Source organism: Lepus europaeus, chromosome 7, assembly GCF_033115175.1.
Source record: "Lepus europaeus isolate LE1 chromosome 7, mLepTim1.pri, whole genome shotgun sequence".
NCBI classification, from domain to species: Eukaryota; Metazoa; Chordata; class Mammalia; order Lagomorpha; family Leporidae; genus Lepus; species Lepus europaeus.
This window is the reverse complement of record NC_084833.1, coordinates 100,485,199-100,500,079: the sequence shown is the minus strand read 5'-3', so window position 1 is coordinate 100,500,079 and position 14,881 is coordinate 100,485,199. Positions and strand designations below refer to the sequence as shown.

At 47.0% G+C, this 14,881-nt stretch overlaps 1 protein-coding gene across 6 annotated transcripts in view; it reads right to left on the bottom strand.

The window, feature by feature from the left end:
• Positions 1–14,881, bottom strand: part of DIXDC1 (DIX domain containing 1) — an 89,400-nt gene that overhangs the window by 25,024 nt on the left and 49,495 nt on the right. For 5 of the 6 annotated variants that reach the window (XM_062197001.1, XM_062197005.1, XM_062197002.1 and 2 more), the window contains 5 exons: positions 10,773–10,882; positions 8,877–9,025; positions 5,598–5,687; positions 2,890–2,943; positions 1,421–1,471 (listed from right to left, as the gene is read on the bottom strand). In XM_062197001.1, coding sequence (XP_062052985.1) covers positions 1,421–1,471; positions 2,890–2,943; positions 5,598–5,687; positions 8,877–9,025; positions 10,773–10,882 — 454 coding nt within the window. Of the gene's footprint in view, positions 1–1,420; positions 1,472–2,889; positions 2,944–5,597; positions 5,688–8,876; positions 9,026–10,772; positions 10,883–13,459; positions 13,929–14,881 lie in introns of those variants that run through there. The other variant, XM_062197006.1, reaches the window with a different exon arrangement.

Genomic DNA, 14,881 nt, shown 5'->3' with positions numbered 1-14,881 from the left:
ATATATTCAAGTTCATTAGTTAGCTCACTGTTGTATCAGCAAAAGAGTAGAAATAATCCAAAATACTATCAATAGTAGACTGAGTAAATAAATGATCATACAGATACATACTAAAACACTGTACAGCCATAGAAACACTGGGAAGGTCAGCATATATTGAAATAGAATGACCTCTAAGATACATTGCTAAATGGAAAAAAAAAAAAAAAGAAGAAGAACCAGTTGTCAGGCTGTTTGTACGGTATATTATAATGTGGGTAAAAATGTGAGGGAGGGGCCAGCGCCACGGCTCACTAGGCTAATCCTCTGAATGAGGTGCCAGCACACTGGGTTCTGTTGCGGTCAGGGCGCCAGATTCTGTCCCGGTTGCTCCTCTTCCAGTCCAGCTCTCTGCTCTGGCCCGCGAGGGCAGTGGAGGATGGGCCAAGTGCTTGGGCCCTACACCCGCATGGGAGACCAGGAAAAGCACCTAGATTCTGGCTTCGGATCAGCGCGGTGCGCCGGCCGCGGCGGCCATTGGGGGGTGAACCAACGGGAAAGGAAGACTTTTCTCTCTGTCTCTCTCTCTCACCGTCCACTCTGCCTGTCAAAAAAAAAAAAAAAATATATATATATATATATATATGGGGGAGGGGGCCGGCGCTGTGGCATAGCAGGTAAAGCCACCGCCTGCAGTGCCGGCATCCCCTATGGGCGCCGGTTTGAGTCCCAGCTGCTCCCCTTCTGACCCAGCTTTCGGCTATGGCCTGGGAAAGCAGTAGAAGATGGCCCAAGTGCTTGGACTCCTGCATCCACGTGGGTGACCTGGAAGAAGCTCCTGGCTCCTGGCTTCAGATTGGCACAGCTTCGGCCGTTGCGGTCATCTGGGGAGTGAACCAGTGGATGGAAGACCTCTCTCTCTCCTTGTCTGTACCTTCTCTAACTCTGCCTTTCAAATAAATAAATCTTTTTTAAAAAAATGTGGGAGATGATATGCGTACATACTTGCTTGTAACTGATAAGCTGCCTCCTGGAAAGAGAATGGGTGACTGGGGGACACGGCTGGCAGGCAGCTTTCATTCACTGTTTACCCTTTTATACATTTATCCACTTGGATGTTATTTAAAAATTAAATAAATTACAATCTCTTTTAAAAGGATACTCTTTCAAATTGAAGAGGATATTTTACATACAGACACAATCGAGGGCCACAGAGGGAAGTAGCAGCATCTTGATATATAACTACCAGAAATAAGCCCAGCCAAACAAAGGTACAGGGGTCAACACGTGTTACTTCCCACTCACAACATCCTTTCTTTACCAGTGGCACAGGGCCTGTTAAAGGCCCCTAGCAAATCCCAACTATCCTGCTCAGCTCTCATCCCTCACAAACAGATTACCTTTCAGTCTTTATTTAAAGAATTAGGTGTCTCCTTTTTACCTTGATCCCCTGCAAGTTTCTGGCTTCCTGTTTGCACTTCAGCAGCTCCTTCTGCAAACCAAATATAGTTAGATCAGATGGAGGCATCTGGGTTGCTTCAGAAGCATTACCTCACTCTGTCAGCCAGAAGACAAAATCCAGTTGACCATTCCATGAAAAATTAACCCTCTACTGAGGGGTGACTCAGTAACCAATAGAGGCTGACTGGTAGGAACAACACCAGGACCCAGCCCACGGTTCTCGGTGGCACCCTGGTCTCCCTGCTCAGGCAGAGAAGAGTCTCCCCAAGGAAGAACACCTATAGATTCCTACAGGCTCGCCACAGTCAGCAGTCCCCACGAACAGGAAAATCCAATCATAATCATCTAAACCCCTGTCACTCAAATATATGAGCATAACTAAATGTGACTGCTCCAATGACAGCATAGCTATCCCACTTCTTGATGGTCAGCAGAGTCGCAGTGCTTCTGATGCTCTAAGGAGGTACTCTCTGCAGTCCGAATAAAAGCACATTTGATCTAATAATTAAGTGCCACATCATTAACCTTCCCTTAAAATAGATTAAATACAGGTATATTATTATCACTAGGAAACAGATTTTAGAAGAAGCACAACCAGAACCCAGCCCCTATTCTCTTTTCCAATTGCATTAACATATCTAAAACGGGATTCTTAATGTTTCCAGAGAGGCTCAAGAGTTACTCTGTTAAGAATTCAGGCCTGGGGCCAGCGCCGCGGCTCAATAGGCTAATCCTCCACCTTGCGGCGCCGGCACACCGGGTTCTAGTCCCGGTCGGGGCACCGATCCTGTCCCGGTTGCCCCTCTTCCAGGCCAGCTCTCTGCTGTGGCCAGGGAGTGCAGTGGAGGATGGCCCAAGTTCTTGGGCCCTGCACCCCATGGGAGACCAGGAGAAGCACCTGGCTCCTGCCATCGGATCAGCGCGGTGCGCCGGCAGCAGCACGCCTACCACGGTGACCATTGGAGGGTGAACCAATGGCAAAGGAAGACCTTTCTCTCTATCTCTCTCTCTCACTGTCCACTCTGCCTGTCAAAAAAAAAAAAAAAAAAAAGAATTCAGGCCTGGGATAATAAATAAAAAGAAGAAGCACTGCTCTTTAAGGATTCTGGAAAACAGAAAGTAGTCATCAAAAAGACCACACTTACATTGGATGCACTTTTCTTCTTTTAGTTAATATTAATTAATATTTTAGTTAATAATAGGAAATGTTCCACACATATAGAAAGGTATAATCAACAATGATATAGATATCTATTACCACCAAAATTAGAAAGGTGTTACCTCTTCGACATATTTGGGCTGCATCTCTCTCTCTCAAGTTAAGGACATAATAAGGACAGATACAGCCAACATGGCAATTCCTTTCTCTCCCCTGTTACTATCCTGAGTATAGTCTGTAACATTCCCATAATTTTTCTGAAAGCCAAAAATATACATGTTCTAACATACCTTTAGGTCCTGATTTTCCTCCATACTCTGATCCAGTCGACTTTGGATTATGATCTGAATAAAGACAAAATAAATGTTTATGCTCATATGCTGTGAAGCTCAGAGGCCATCCAGTCAACAAATATTTATTGAGCACCTCCTAGACACATAGAGGAATAGCAAACAAGTCCTGCCCTCTGATGGAAGCATGTGCCCAGAGTGCAGCAGGTAGATCAATATGGATAAAGCTCAGAATTTATGTGTGTGTGGTCGAATGCAGAGGTGGGGTATGAAGAAGACAAAATGGCAAGAAATGAAGTTGGAGAGGAAAGCAGGAGCCAGATCACTAAGGGCAAGTGAGGGCAATAGGGAACCAAAGAAGTTTCATGTAGACAGGTGACAAAATTAAGCCCGCCTATGAGGTAATGCTATTGTTTGTATGCTGAATGTCTCCCAGAGGCCCACGCGTTAAAGGCTTGGTCCCCATGGTAGGGGGAATCTTTAGGAGGTAGGGCCTAGTGGGAGGTCCTTATGTCACTGTGTGAGTGCCTCAGAAGGTAGTTCTTAAGTGGCCTTTTGAGTTCCTATAGGAAGGTTATAATGGCTTGAGTTTAGGCTCACCACTCTCTGCTCCCTAGCTTGCCATGCCACCTTTCCTGTAAACATGCCTTGTCACATGTCATAGGCCCCTCCCCAGAGCCAAAGCCCGCAGCCGTGACACTTGGACTTTGAATCTCTAAAACTGTGAATTAAATAACCTTTCCTCATTAGAAGTTAGCTGATCCAGGTATTTTGTTAGAATAACAAAAGTAAATTATTCTTGCTGTATTATAGAAAATGAATCAGAGGAAGACAGGAAAGAAATGAGAAAAATTCAGTTAGAAGGCCCTAGAATACCAGATGAAGGCCTGAATTAACAAAGTGGCTTGTGAGATTGGAAAAAATCAGATGAAGATATTAAAAGTGTAAATTGTTAAAATTTACTGACTGGATATATAGCAAAGGATCAAAAAAGATTCAAGGAGGGGCTGGCATTGAGGCACAGTGGGTTAAGTCACCGCTTGCAGAGCCAGCATCCCATACTGGAGTGCCAGTTTGAGTCCAGGCTGCTCCACTTCTGATCTGGCTTCCTGCTAATGCACCTGTGAAGGCAGCAGAAGATGGCCCAAGCACTGGGGCCCCTGACACCCATGTGGAAGCCCAGAATGGAGTTCCAGTTTCTGGCCTTGGTCTGGCCCAGCACTGGCTGTTGAGGCCATTTAGAGAATGAACTAGAGGATGGAAGATTTCTGTCTCTACCTCTCTTTCTCTGTCACTCTACTTTATAAATATGTCTTTAAAAAAAAAAAAAAAGGTTCAAGGATGGTATCCAGATTTCTGTTTGGGGCATTTGGATACACAGATTTGAAACAGATATCCAAAGGGACAAGTAGCTTTGGTGGTTTAATGGACTATAAAAAAGCTTTAAAATGAGGACTGACTGAAATTGAGTTTATGGACATACAAGTGGAGATGAGCAGTAGGAAGTTGTGTAAGTTGCATAAAATCTTGAATTTCTTGGAGAGCACTGAGCTGGAAATACATAAATGAGAAGCAGGTGGGAAGAGAGTGATGCCATGGAGGCAAATAATACTGCCCCAGTGACCCAGTGAGCATGTAAAACATGTGAGAGTCCAGAGAAGAACACCCAGGGGCACCAACAGTGAAACTACTGGCACAAAGAGAAGCTTCAAAGGAGACCTGAATGAAACTCTACAAGGATAGGTCTGATTTCTCACTACCATATCTCCAGCACTTTCAAACAGGCTACCCATAGTTGGCACTCAACAAATATTTGGTGACTGAATGAATGACGAAAGAAAGAGCAGTCAAAAGTGTAGGAGGTGGGGGAGGCATTGTGGCTTAGCCAGTAAAGCCACCACAGGCTACATGCCGTGCAGCATCCCCTATGGACGCCAGTTCAAGTTCCCCCTGCTCCACTTCTGATCCATCTCCCTGCTAATGCACCTGGGAAAGTAGCAGAAGGTGGTCTAAGTCCTTGGGCCCCTGCACCCACATGAGAGACCTGGAAGAAGCTCCTAACTCCTGGCTTCAGATTGGCCCCACTCTGGCTGTTGTGGTTATTTGGGGAGTGAACAAGGGGATGAAAGACTTCTCTCTCTCTGCCTCTCTGTGACTCTGTCTTTCAACAAGTAAATAATTTTTTTAAAAATAAAAATTAAGAAAAAAAGTGCAGGAGGAAAACAAAGCATGGGAGTCAAGGAAAAATACATTTCAAGAAGGCAGGGTCAGGGGCCAGCGCTGTGGCATAGCCAGTAAAGCCGCTGCCTGCAGTGCCGGCATCCCAGTAGGTACCAGTTCGAGACTCAGCTGCTGCACTTCCAATCCAGCTCTCAGCTATGGCCTGGGAAAGCAGTAGAAGATGGCCCAAGTGCTTGGGCCACTGCACCCATGTGGGAGACCTGGAAGACGCTCCTAGCTCCTGGCTTCAGATCTGCACAGCTCTACCCATGGTGGCCAATTGGGGAGTAAATCAGTGGATGGAAAATCTCTCTCTCTCTTTCTCTCTCTCTCTCTGCCTCTGTCTCTCTGTAACTCCGCCTTTCAAATAAATAAATAAATCTTTTAAAAAGAAGAAGAAGAAGACAGGGTCAGCAGATCAAATGCTAAAAATACATCAAATACAATAACCAGAAGTAGTGCCCAGTCACCGATGATGGAGCTCTCACCAGCTGTTCCTCGGGGTTGACTCCTGGTTCACAGAGGGCCAAGGGCCTCTCCTGTTCATCTTCAGGTAAGGATCCATTGAGTAGTAAGGCCTGAATAACCACAAAGGCAGAAAGAAACTTAACTCCCCATCAGATGACTTAGGCAGAGTTGGCCTGCTAAGCTTACCAGAACTGAAAGCTCAACCTGGCTTCCTTTAGAAATTTCCTTGGTAATTTTTGCTCCTGAAATACTTCTAGTTGTTCCCCTTGGAACTGGCTCCTTGTGCCAGGCCCACACTCTAGGCCTCTTTCATCTCACTGGATACACAGGAATCCACTGCTCTAAGACTTCTTGGCCTCAGAGGAAAACAAACAAACCTTCCCTTCAGAAATAACAGACACATTTCAAACTGGAGTGGCTCGCACTACATTTTACCAGATGGAATGTAATCTAAAAGCAGTGCAGAATTATCCTGGCTTAGAAAAGTCTATGATGGAGAATTATCTAGAATGCATTTAGAGGACTGACTTTGGTTTGTCTGATTTTTGTTTTAATAATTCTTCATTTTTACTCCCTAAGGCAACTTGGATAGAACAAGAAGGAAAACATTTGCACAAAGATGTCCTCATTCATTTCAACTCCTCACACCAAGCTCTGTTTTTATTAGGCCATTAGTGGGTAGAACAGGGAGGCAGATTTACCCTGAAGCCAAGGAAGTTCAAGTCCAGGCCCTTACTGCACTGCCCCTCTCAAGACCTTACACCTAATATTATACTCATACTTTTGTAATCTTACTCTTAAAGAAGGCCTCCCAGATCACATACGAGTACTTCAAGGTTCACAAAACTTATATCTGGAGTAGATGTTGTAGCACACTGGGTTAAGCCACCACCAGAGATGCTCACATCCCATACCACAGTACCTGGGATCAGGTCTTGCTTCTGCTTCTGATTCAGCTTCCTGATAATGTAAACCTTGAGAGGCAGCAGGTGATGGCTGTGGTACTTGGGCCCCTGTCACACAGATAGGAGATCCAAATTGAGCCCCAGGCTCCTGGCTTTGGCTGGGCCCAGCCCTGGCTGTTGTGGGCATTTAGAGAATGAACCAGAGTATGGAAAAACCTCTCTCTTTTCTATAAGATTTATTTATTTGAAAGGTGAAGAGAGAGAGAAAGAGAGAGAGAGGGAATCTTCCATACTCTGGTTCACTCCCCTAAATGGCCACAACTGATGGGACTGGGCCAGGCTGAAGCCAGGAGCCTATTACTCTACCCAGGCCTCCCACATGGATGGCAGGGGCCCAAGTACTTGGACCATCATCTGTTACTTTCCCAGGCACATTAGCAGGGAGCTAGATCAGAGGTAAAGAAGCTAGTACTCAAAATGGCACTCCAATATGGGATGCCAGTTTCAAAGGCAACAGCTTAACCCACTGCACCACAGCACTGGTACTATCTCTCTGTATCTTTCTCTGTTTCTGTCACTCCACTTTCAAGTACATGAAAATAAATAAACAAAAAATCCTTTGGGTCTTCCCCTGTGGGTAGGTAGGTATCACAAGACTTTATTAGTTCTGTGAAAGAATGAAAAATAGTCTCTATTTGATATCACAATTGTCCCTCAAAGAGTTGTCCAGGGTAAGTCCTGTTTCAATAAATATAACACAAATTCATCAAAATGAACTTTTAAAAATCCAGACAATGGTTTACCTACCAAATAGCAATAAGAAAATTTTAATAAAGCAAGTGAATTTGGTTAGCCCCTGGAGTCATGGTGGAAGGCACAGTCATGGGTAAGAAGCCAGTGGGCTGTAGGGAGCTAAGGGAGAGCAACATTAGAGAAACATCAACTCGAATGTCAAATCGCTCAATAGCCTCTAACTAAGGCACACTAATAAGTCAGAAATCCTAGCTGTGGCTCAGCATGCAACTTGTTCATCACTGAAAGAGTTAAGAAGCCCAGTGGATGCTGTGAGCCCTTTTGTATTCTACAATGGAACTGAATTCTCATTGTGATCATGTGGCTGTGAATTAAAACTCCTCTGTTGGCAGTGAATATTAAGATGCTGACTTTCTGCCCGTCAACTCTCTTCTTTTTCTATCTAATTGTCATCGAATTTCTTCCAGAATAAGAAATGTAAACCAAATTGAGAGCCAAACTGATGGATAACTATGTTTCCATAATGCAAATTATTGTGGAAAAACCTGGGCTGGGTATAATCCCAATGTTCTACAGGAATACCTTCTATTAAAACACAGACCAACAAAAACATCCCCTTAAGGTACTCTTTAAAGAAATGGCAGAAAAGGGATCTGAAAGCCAGCCATTCTTAAAATACAGAATACATGGGGAAAAACCAACAACTTTCTTTGGGATTATTTCAGCAATCAACACTGCCCCAGCCCTTCCCAGTTCCTGGGGTATACATTATGCAAATTGTTCTACTGCAGCACCAATCTCCTTTTCTCTCCTGGAACCCTTTGTGTCCCCACCCTGTTGCTGGCTGGCTTGGGAGCACACCCTCCACCGCCTGCCGGCTGTCAGAGCCACACACATAATGTGGGCTTTGTTTACCTATCCATAAATATTTCACAATTCAGAAGCAGTACGGTTCCCAGCACAAACAGAAAGGAATATTCCTAGGCAATTTCAGGGTCATCAGCACACTACAAGGCCTCCCCCAAACACAGACAGATATGCAGAGAGAGGACAGAGGAGACCATGCAGGTGGGAGCTATGTCAAGTGGGTCAGTCAGTCTCTGGGGGACGTTTGCTGAGCTGACACTGCAGGTACAGGAAAAACTGAAAGGCTTTTTTGCTCAAGGAAAACCTCTTCTACCTGATCATTAAGCCCTGGCATCCACTTGCAAATGCAACAGGAGTGATGAAATCCTTTAGCTCGACTAATGGAAAATGGAAACCTGGCAGCTCTTCCGGCTCTTACACCCTTCCGCTGGAGAATTCTAACTATTTACAGGGCAATTCTTTGCAACAGCTGCAACTGCAGGTCTGTAACCGGGTAAAAGAGACAAACCCACCTGTAAAGCAGAGTCAGAACCAGGGTTTGGGAGGGATCAGTAGTGACTCCTGGGCTTGGGAAAATCCTAACAGCTGTGCTACAAACAACATTCTACAAGTCCATTTAAAGTGCTCACACAAGGAATTTCGCTCTTTGGGTCCTAATTCCTCCATCTGAACTTTCCTTTCCACTCTGACCTCACGTAAAACTAAAATCAGTTCACTTTCAGTTGATAACAACCGAGAGGTGCACCCAGGACAAACTACGAGGGCAAGAGCTACCTGTAGTCCTGATATCATTTTCTTTGCTTCTTCCATTTCCTTTTCTAAATGTTCTTGTTGTTCCAACAGCTGTTCTTCCCATGAGGTCTCCAGATAGGTTCCAGGACTCCCTGGCCTCCAGTCTCGGGATAATGGAGAATCTCTTTCTTCTACAAAATGAAAGGAGCAAGCAGCACAGTTCATGTTGAAGAAAACTGATTTCCGGCAGAAAGCGTTCACAGGTTTGGGACAACTGCCTTCTGAACCTGTCCTCACAGCACAACCTGGACTTTCCACCAGGTGGGGTTGTGACGCATAAAGAATTGGCTCCAGCCTCCCAGACACAGTACTTTGTGGGGGGAAATTTAGCCTCTTTAAAATCCTTAAGAAGCAGTAAAACTCGCTGATGGAGTCTTGGTATGGAATATATAGATTTTACTCCTAATTCCCTAAAACAGGCATTTCCAGAGGCTGATTTTGCCAGGAGATGAGCTGTCAAATGCAATGAAAACAAAATTCCTCTTGGTTACTCTAGAGCGTTAGAGGGGAGACCTTGATTCAATATTTCTTTGACTATTCAGTCATAACTGAACCTCTTTCAAATATAGCACTGGGTGAGTCACACAGGAAACAAGCTAGTAAAAGTACACTTACACAGAGTGCTAAATCTCTCTCCCTGGTTTTGTCTCATTTTCCCGTCTTGAAGGTCTCTTAACTCTAGTTTCCTCCTCTACTTTATCCTGTCTAATTGTATGCACAGCCATTGAAACTGTATTATGGAATACAGAAGGGTTAAAAGTCTTTCAACAAGTTTCTTCAGAGAAGTACAAAAATGAGGTAAAATACGTGGGCCCAGTGGCGCCTGGCTGAGAGAACACATGTTCCCTCTCCCTCCCCAGACTCCAGGAGTTTCAGACTCTTTGGGACTAATGCCAGGGCTTTCGGGGGAGCACAGTACGGAAGGATTTAATTCCAGTTTTCCTTTGGAGGGTGTTACTTGCATTACTACCCTATGACTGAATAAAATTCTATCTCAATCTCATGCTTTGCTTCTCCCATGCTACTTTCTATGTTTAGGTAAGAAAAGGGAAAGCAATTGAGACAGAGGAATAAGTCCAAACAATGGAAGCTCTTTGTGGTTCTTTCTACAACCCTCAACCAAGCCAGATGTGGACCTGCTCTCTGTATGTTCTCATAAATATCACATTTCATACTGTATATTCCAAATCTAAGTGAGGAAAGTATTGACATTATTTGTATATAATAGGAATACTAAAAATTGTTTAGTTGAGGGGCTGGTGTTGTGGGGCAGTGGGTTAAGTCACCACATGTAACACCAACATCCCATATGAACACAGGCTGAAGTTCCAGTTGCTCCACTTCCAATCCAGCTCCCTGCTAATGCACCTGGGAAAGCAGTGGAAGACGGCCCAAATATTCTTGACATGGGAGACCCGGATGAAGTTCCAGGCTCCTGGGCTTCAAGCCTAGCTCAGCCCCAGCTGTTGCAGCCATTTGGAGAGTGAACCAGTGGATGCATAATCTCTCTCTCCCTCTCTCTCTTTCTCTCTCTCTCTTTCTCCCTCTTTCTCAGTAACTCTGCTTTTCAAATAAATAAATAAATATAAAAAATTTGTTTAGTTGAGTAAGGCTTCTTAAGTGTCCCCAAATTACTTCCTAATTCATATGCAGCCAGCTGAGGAAAGGCCCATCTATGCTACCACAAGTTTTCTGATAGCTAGGACATAAGAAATGACATTCTGCAAGAGGAGAACCACATTAATTGACTTAGAAGTGTTAGAGCCCTTGAGCCAAGCCTGTAGGTAGAGACCACGGGAAGAGAGAAGGCCAAGGAGCTTATGGGCTCCTCCATACTCTTCAACCTGAGAGCTGTTTCTTGAGCCAGAGAGACAGTACCTGTTCTGTTCTCTATTCCTTCAGGGGGAATAATCACAAAATCTGCCTTTTCCGACTGAGTTATAACGGATTCACTCTTTGCACTGTGGATAGGACTGGGTGAAGTCAGGCTGTGATCAAAGAAAAAGGAAGAGAATTAATTATTACCAACAATTGTTTAGAAGGCAACTTCCATAATTTATCCCAGAGACATGCTCTTGTTCATCTTACTCCTAATGCCCGACACAGTACCTAGCCCACAGTAAGAACAACTATCTGCTGAATGATGAACTCGTTGAATGAATGAATAGCCTGGTCCAGGAAGTCTGTTTTACAAGGCTGCCTTTACACCTAATCGATGGATAAGCGAATTATCAGAAGGATGAGTAATCCAGCATTTCAAGAACCATAGGTTTCCTTTTGTTTTATTTACCTCCCACCACTACCACCAAAGCATCTCCTGGCTCTGTCAGAGTCTGCTGCCAGTGTGTCTTAGTAGTTTTCAGAACTGAAAGGAAATTCTATTTCCAATATACATATATCACACAAACAATACCAGCAAGAGATCATAGCAGATTAGCTCTGCGTTCATCCCAAATCAAGGGACAGGCTTGGGGGTATCTTGTGGGAGGTCCAGGGGTAGAAATTGCCAGAGTATATATGCTGCCAGACTGGTCAGAGGTACAGGGATATATCAACGATTCAGCTACAGTAAGATCGGAAGGGTAATGTGTCAAAGTGGAAAATCTGCTGGGGGCATGGGGAATAAAAGCTTACTGGATATACTCCAGTCAAAGAGTTACTTAAACTTCTGCTGTATTTTCAAACTGTCATCAGAAACCTCTCAATACTTCTTAAGTTCCAATATAACTACTGGCCTTGGAACAAACTCTTCTGATACTCAAGGGAAGTGGAATGCTAAATCCCCAGAACAGCAAATCTACGAGAAGGGAATGTGAGTGAGGCTGATGCTTCCACGCGCTGGAGATAAAGGAGGGAGAGGGGCCATTTCTCTCTGAGCTGCACCTCGAGAACATCAGCACTGAAACAATCTCAGGGGCTTAGGGGTCTGCAAGCCCAGCCCCCTCTCAGGAATTCTTTCCAAATCTATCACCCAGACAACAGTGAAAGTGTCTAGGGTTCACTGACCCACTTAATGTGCCCCTGAAGTCTCCCAGGCTAATCCTCACAACCACGATCAGGAGTTAACATTGCATCTTCCTGGAAACCAGCAAAAAACCAAGAGCACGACTGGAGGTAGCCAGAGATTTCAAGAGCTGTGAAGAGCCTGAGGGCTAACATCTCATCCTCTTGGACATCCAGGGTTTAAGAGCCTTGGTGGGAATGACCTCAGGCGGGGATATAGTCTCTTCCTGCTCAGAACCACAGAGAACATTTGAAAGTGTTGAGCTACTTCAAACTAAAGACAGTTGCTGAAAACCATATCTATAGACCTACCACCCAAACAGGCAAGAGGGCTGAGGAGCAAGCGTATTCAGGAATTGTGACTGCTTTCTAGAACTCCCTCAGCACTTCCTAGAACTCTCTTAGCTATCCTTTACCACCTAAGCAATCTGACATCCGAACCAACACCAATTAGCTGCTGGGAAGCCCCCATCTAAGGGCTTTTATAAGGACAGTAGATTTATGACTGCTCAGGCCTCAGCATTTACCTTCTGGGTAATCCAAGAGCAGAAAGAAGCCTGCAACAGCTTGCTCCTCTGAGAAATAAGAAAACAACACTTTCTCAGCTGACGAGGTGCTATGGTTGACATGTTCCACTGCCTGCATTTGGCTGGACCACAGTGGGTATGTGTGAGACAAAGGGGGTGCACAGTGCAAACCTAGGATGCTGGAAACTGCTTTCCTAAAAGCACAGACGCATGCTCAGTCCCACCTTCTCCCTCCTAAGGGTTGTCTCCCATATAAGGGCAGAAGGAGGCGGCTGTCTGGCTACCCAACCCCGTTAGGGGAGTGGCAGAGCAGCTGAAGGAAAACAACATTTCTTTTTCTCGAATAGAGGCTGCCAGGGTGAGACCACAGAGAGGTAAGACCCTGAAACTAGGTGGCCAAGCCAAAAGGTTAAGGACTGGAGGGAGGAAAATCCTGAAGCACAGGTCAAGGTAGGCATCCTGTCGTCTTCCTAAGCACCTTACAGATGAGGAAGGCACATTAAATCCTCTACCTCGGGTCACAGAGAAGTATTTTAATGCCAATTAATTATATGACTTAAGCTCCTCTCTGATTCGCTTAAATAAAGTCCTAGTTTATAAACAAATAGCGCCCCCACTTGCCATCATAATCCTTTCGGAGGTCAGAGAATGACTGATACCCTTCTTAATTCACAGACATTTGACATCTCTCCAATCTTAACTTAGGAGGCAAGCAATTCCCCAGCAGAGACACTTCCAAATTGGACGCTAATCAGTTTTTTAAATTGATAACGGTCAATAAGAGTCCTGTCTCCTCCCAAAGGGCCCACCCTCACCAGAGACACCCAAGAGTAAAGGGACACTTCTTCCCCCAGGCTGGCTGCCGCTTCCTAAACCCACCTTATTTTATAGGGACAACCCCAAGCCAGCAGCCTGTGCTCCCCAATAAAGCGCCCCACCCATCACTGCCGGACTCTGGCCAACAGCATCCCCCAGTCCTGGCCCTGCTCCCACCCATGCCCCCCACCTCCAAAGCCAAAAGTGGCTTCTGCTCACCATTTGACTTGCGTCCCTCCCATGGTCCCCCTCCTGGCTCCGGCTTCAGCAAGCCTGTTTCCTTGGGTGAAGCGGGAGGCGGGGAGTCACACCGTTCCCCAATTCGGGCATGTCTCCCCGCGGTGGGGACGGGAAGAACGACTCCACAGGCCGGCCAACTAGCAGGGCTGCTCGCCCCGATGGCCGTAGAAAGTAGGCAGGGCAGCGGCAGGCGTCTCGCCCCAGAGACTGGGATGCTCCCGGGTGAGAAGCGCGCTGTCCCGGCAGCTCAGACTCTGCCGCAGCCCGGCCTCGGCGGAAGCCGCCTCCCCTCGCAGGCGGCCGGTCCATGGCAGCTGCATCTCGCTTTCCGCGGCCGCGCGGCACCGGGCATCCCCCCGGGCGCAGGCATCTCAGCCCATCTCCCACCGGGAGAGAGGCTCCCGGAGGCTCGGGCTGCGCGTCGGGACCCCGGCGGCGAGCGTGCGGGCGATCCCGCTCTGCACCGCCTCCCCAGTCCCTCCCTTCTCGCCCTCCCCTCCCCACCCTCTCAAGGCTGTCACACGCGGCGAGGCAGCGCTGGGCTCGGACCCAAGCTGGCGCTCCGCGGCCGCCCGCCCTGGGCAGAGGTCGGGGTGCGGGCCGGGGACAGGGCCGGCTCCGGGCGGGGGCGGTGACCACGAGCCCCAGGACAGGCAGGGGAGGGGCCGCGGGCCGGCGGAATCACTGGAGGGCTTTGGGGTCCCGGTGCTGAGAAGCTGGCACGGAAACGTAGCTTTTAACGCCGCCCCTCCCTCGCGGCCGCGGAGTCGCGGCAGGTCTGGTCCGAGTGGAGCTCGCCCCGCTACCCCCGCGGGAGGGCAGGCTGGCAGGGTGGAGACGCAGCCCTCCCCGGGAAACCCGCCGAGCGCCATCTCCTCCCACCTTCCCCTCCAGCGTTTCATCTGCTGTTGTGGTTTTTTTGTGTTTTTTTAAATTTTTTTTTTTTTTTCCCAACTAAGGATCATTTCGCCTGGCTATCAGCGACAGGCTGGCCCGAGGTCTACCGAGCAACAGGCGTGCAGGGCTTCGCCAGGGCGTCTCTGGAGTAGCAGGGAGAGGGGATGACACACCACGGGCCATCTTTCCTATCTTCTGGGCCACTCCCCCATCCTGAGCCAGCCACCTCCCGGGTTTCCCAGCTCCTTCAAGGGTCACAGAGCCCACCAGGTGGACTGGGGGTTAGGGTGCCTACGGCACGGGAGCCTGCAGCGCTACCAGTAACCAGGAGAAGCCTCCTTCTTTTCCAGGGCCTCACGGAGGGAAAGCCAGCGCATCCCCAAGAGCTGAGTCAGGAACCAGCAAGAAAGGGAAATGGCAAAACCGAAGAGTGAAAAACAGGAAAGGGGATGCAAACTAGTCTCTTGCGACCCCTCACCTAGAAAACTGTCACCGGTAGCCCAC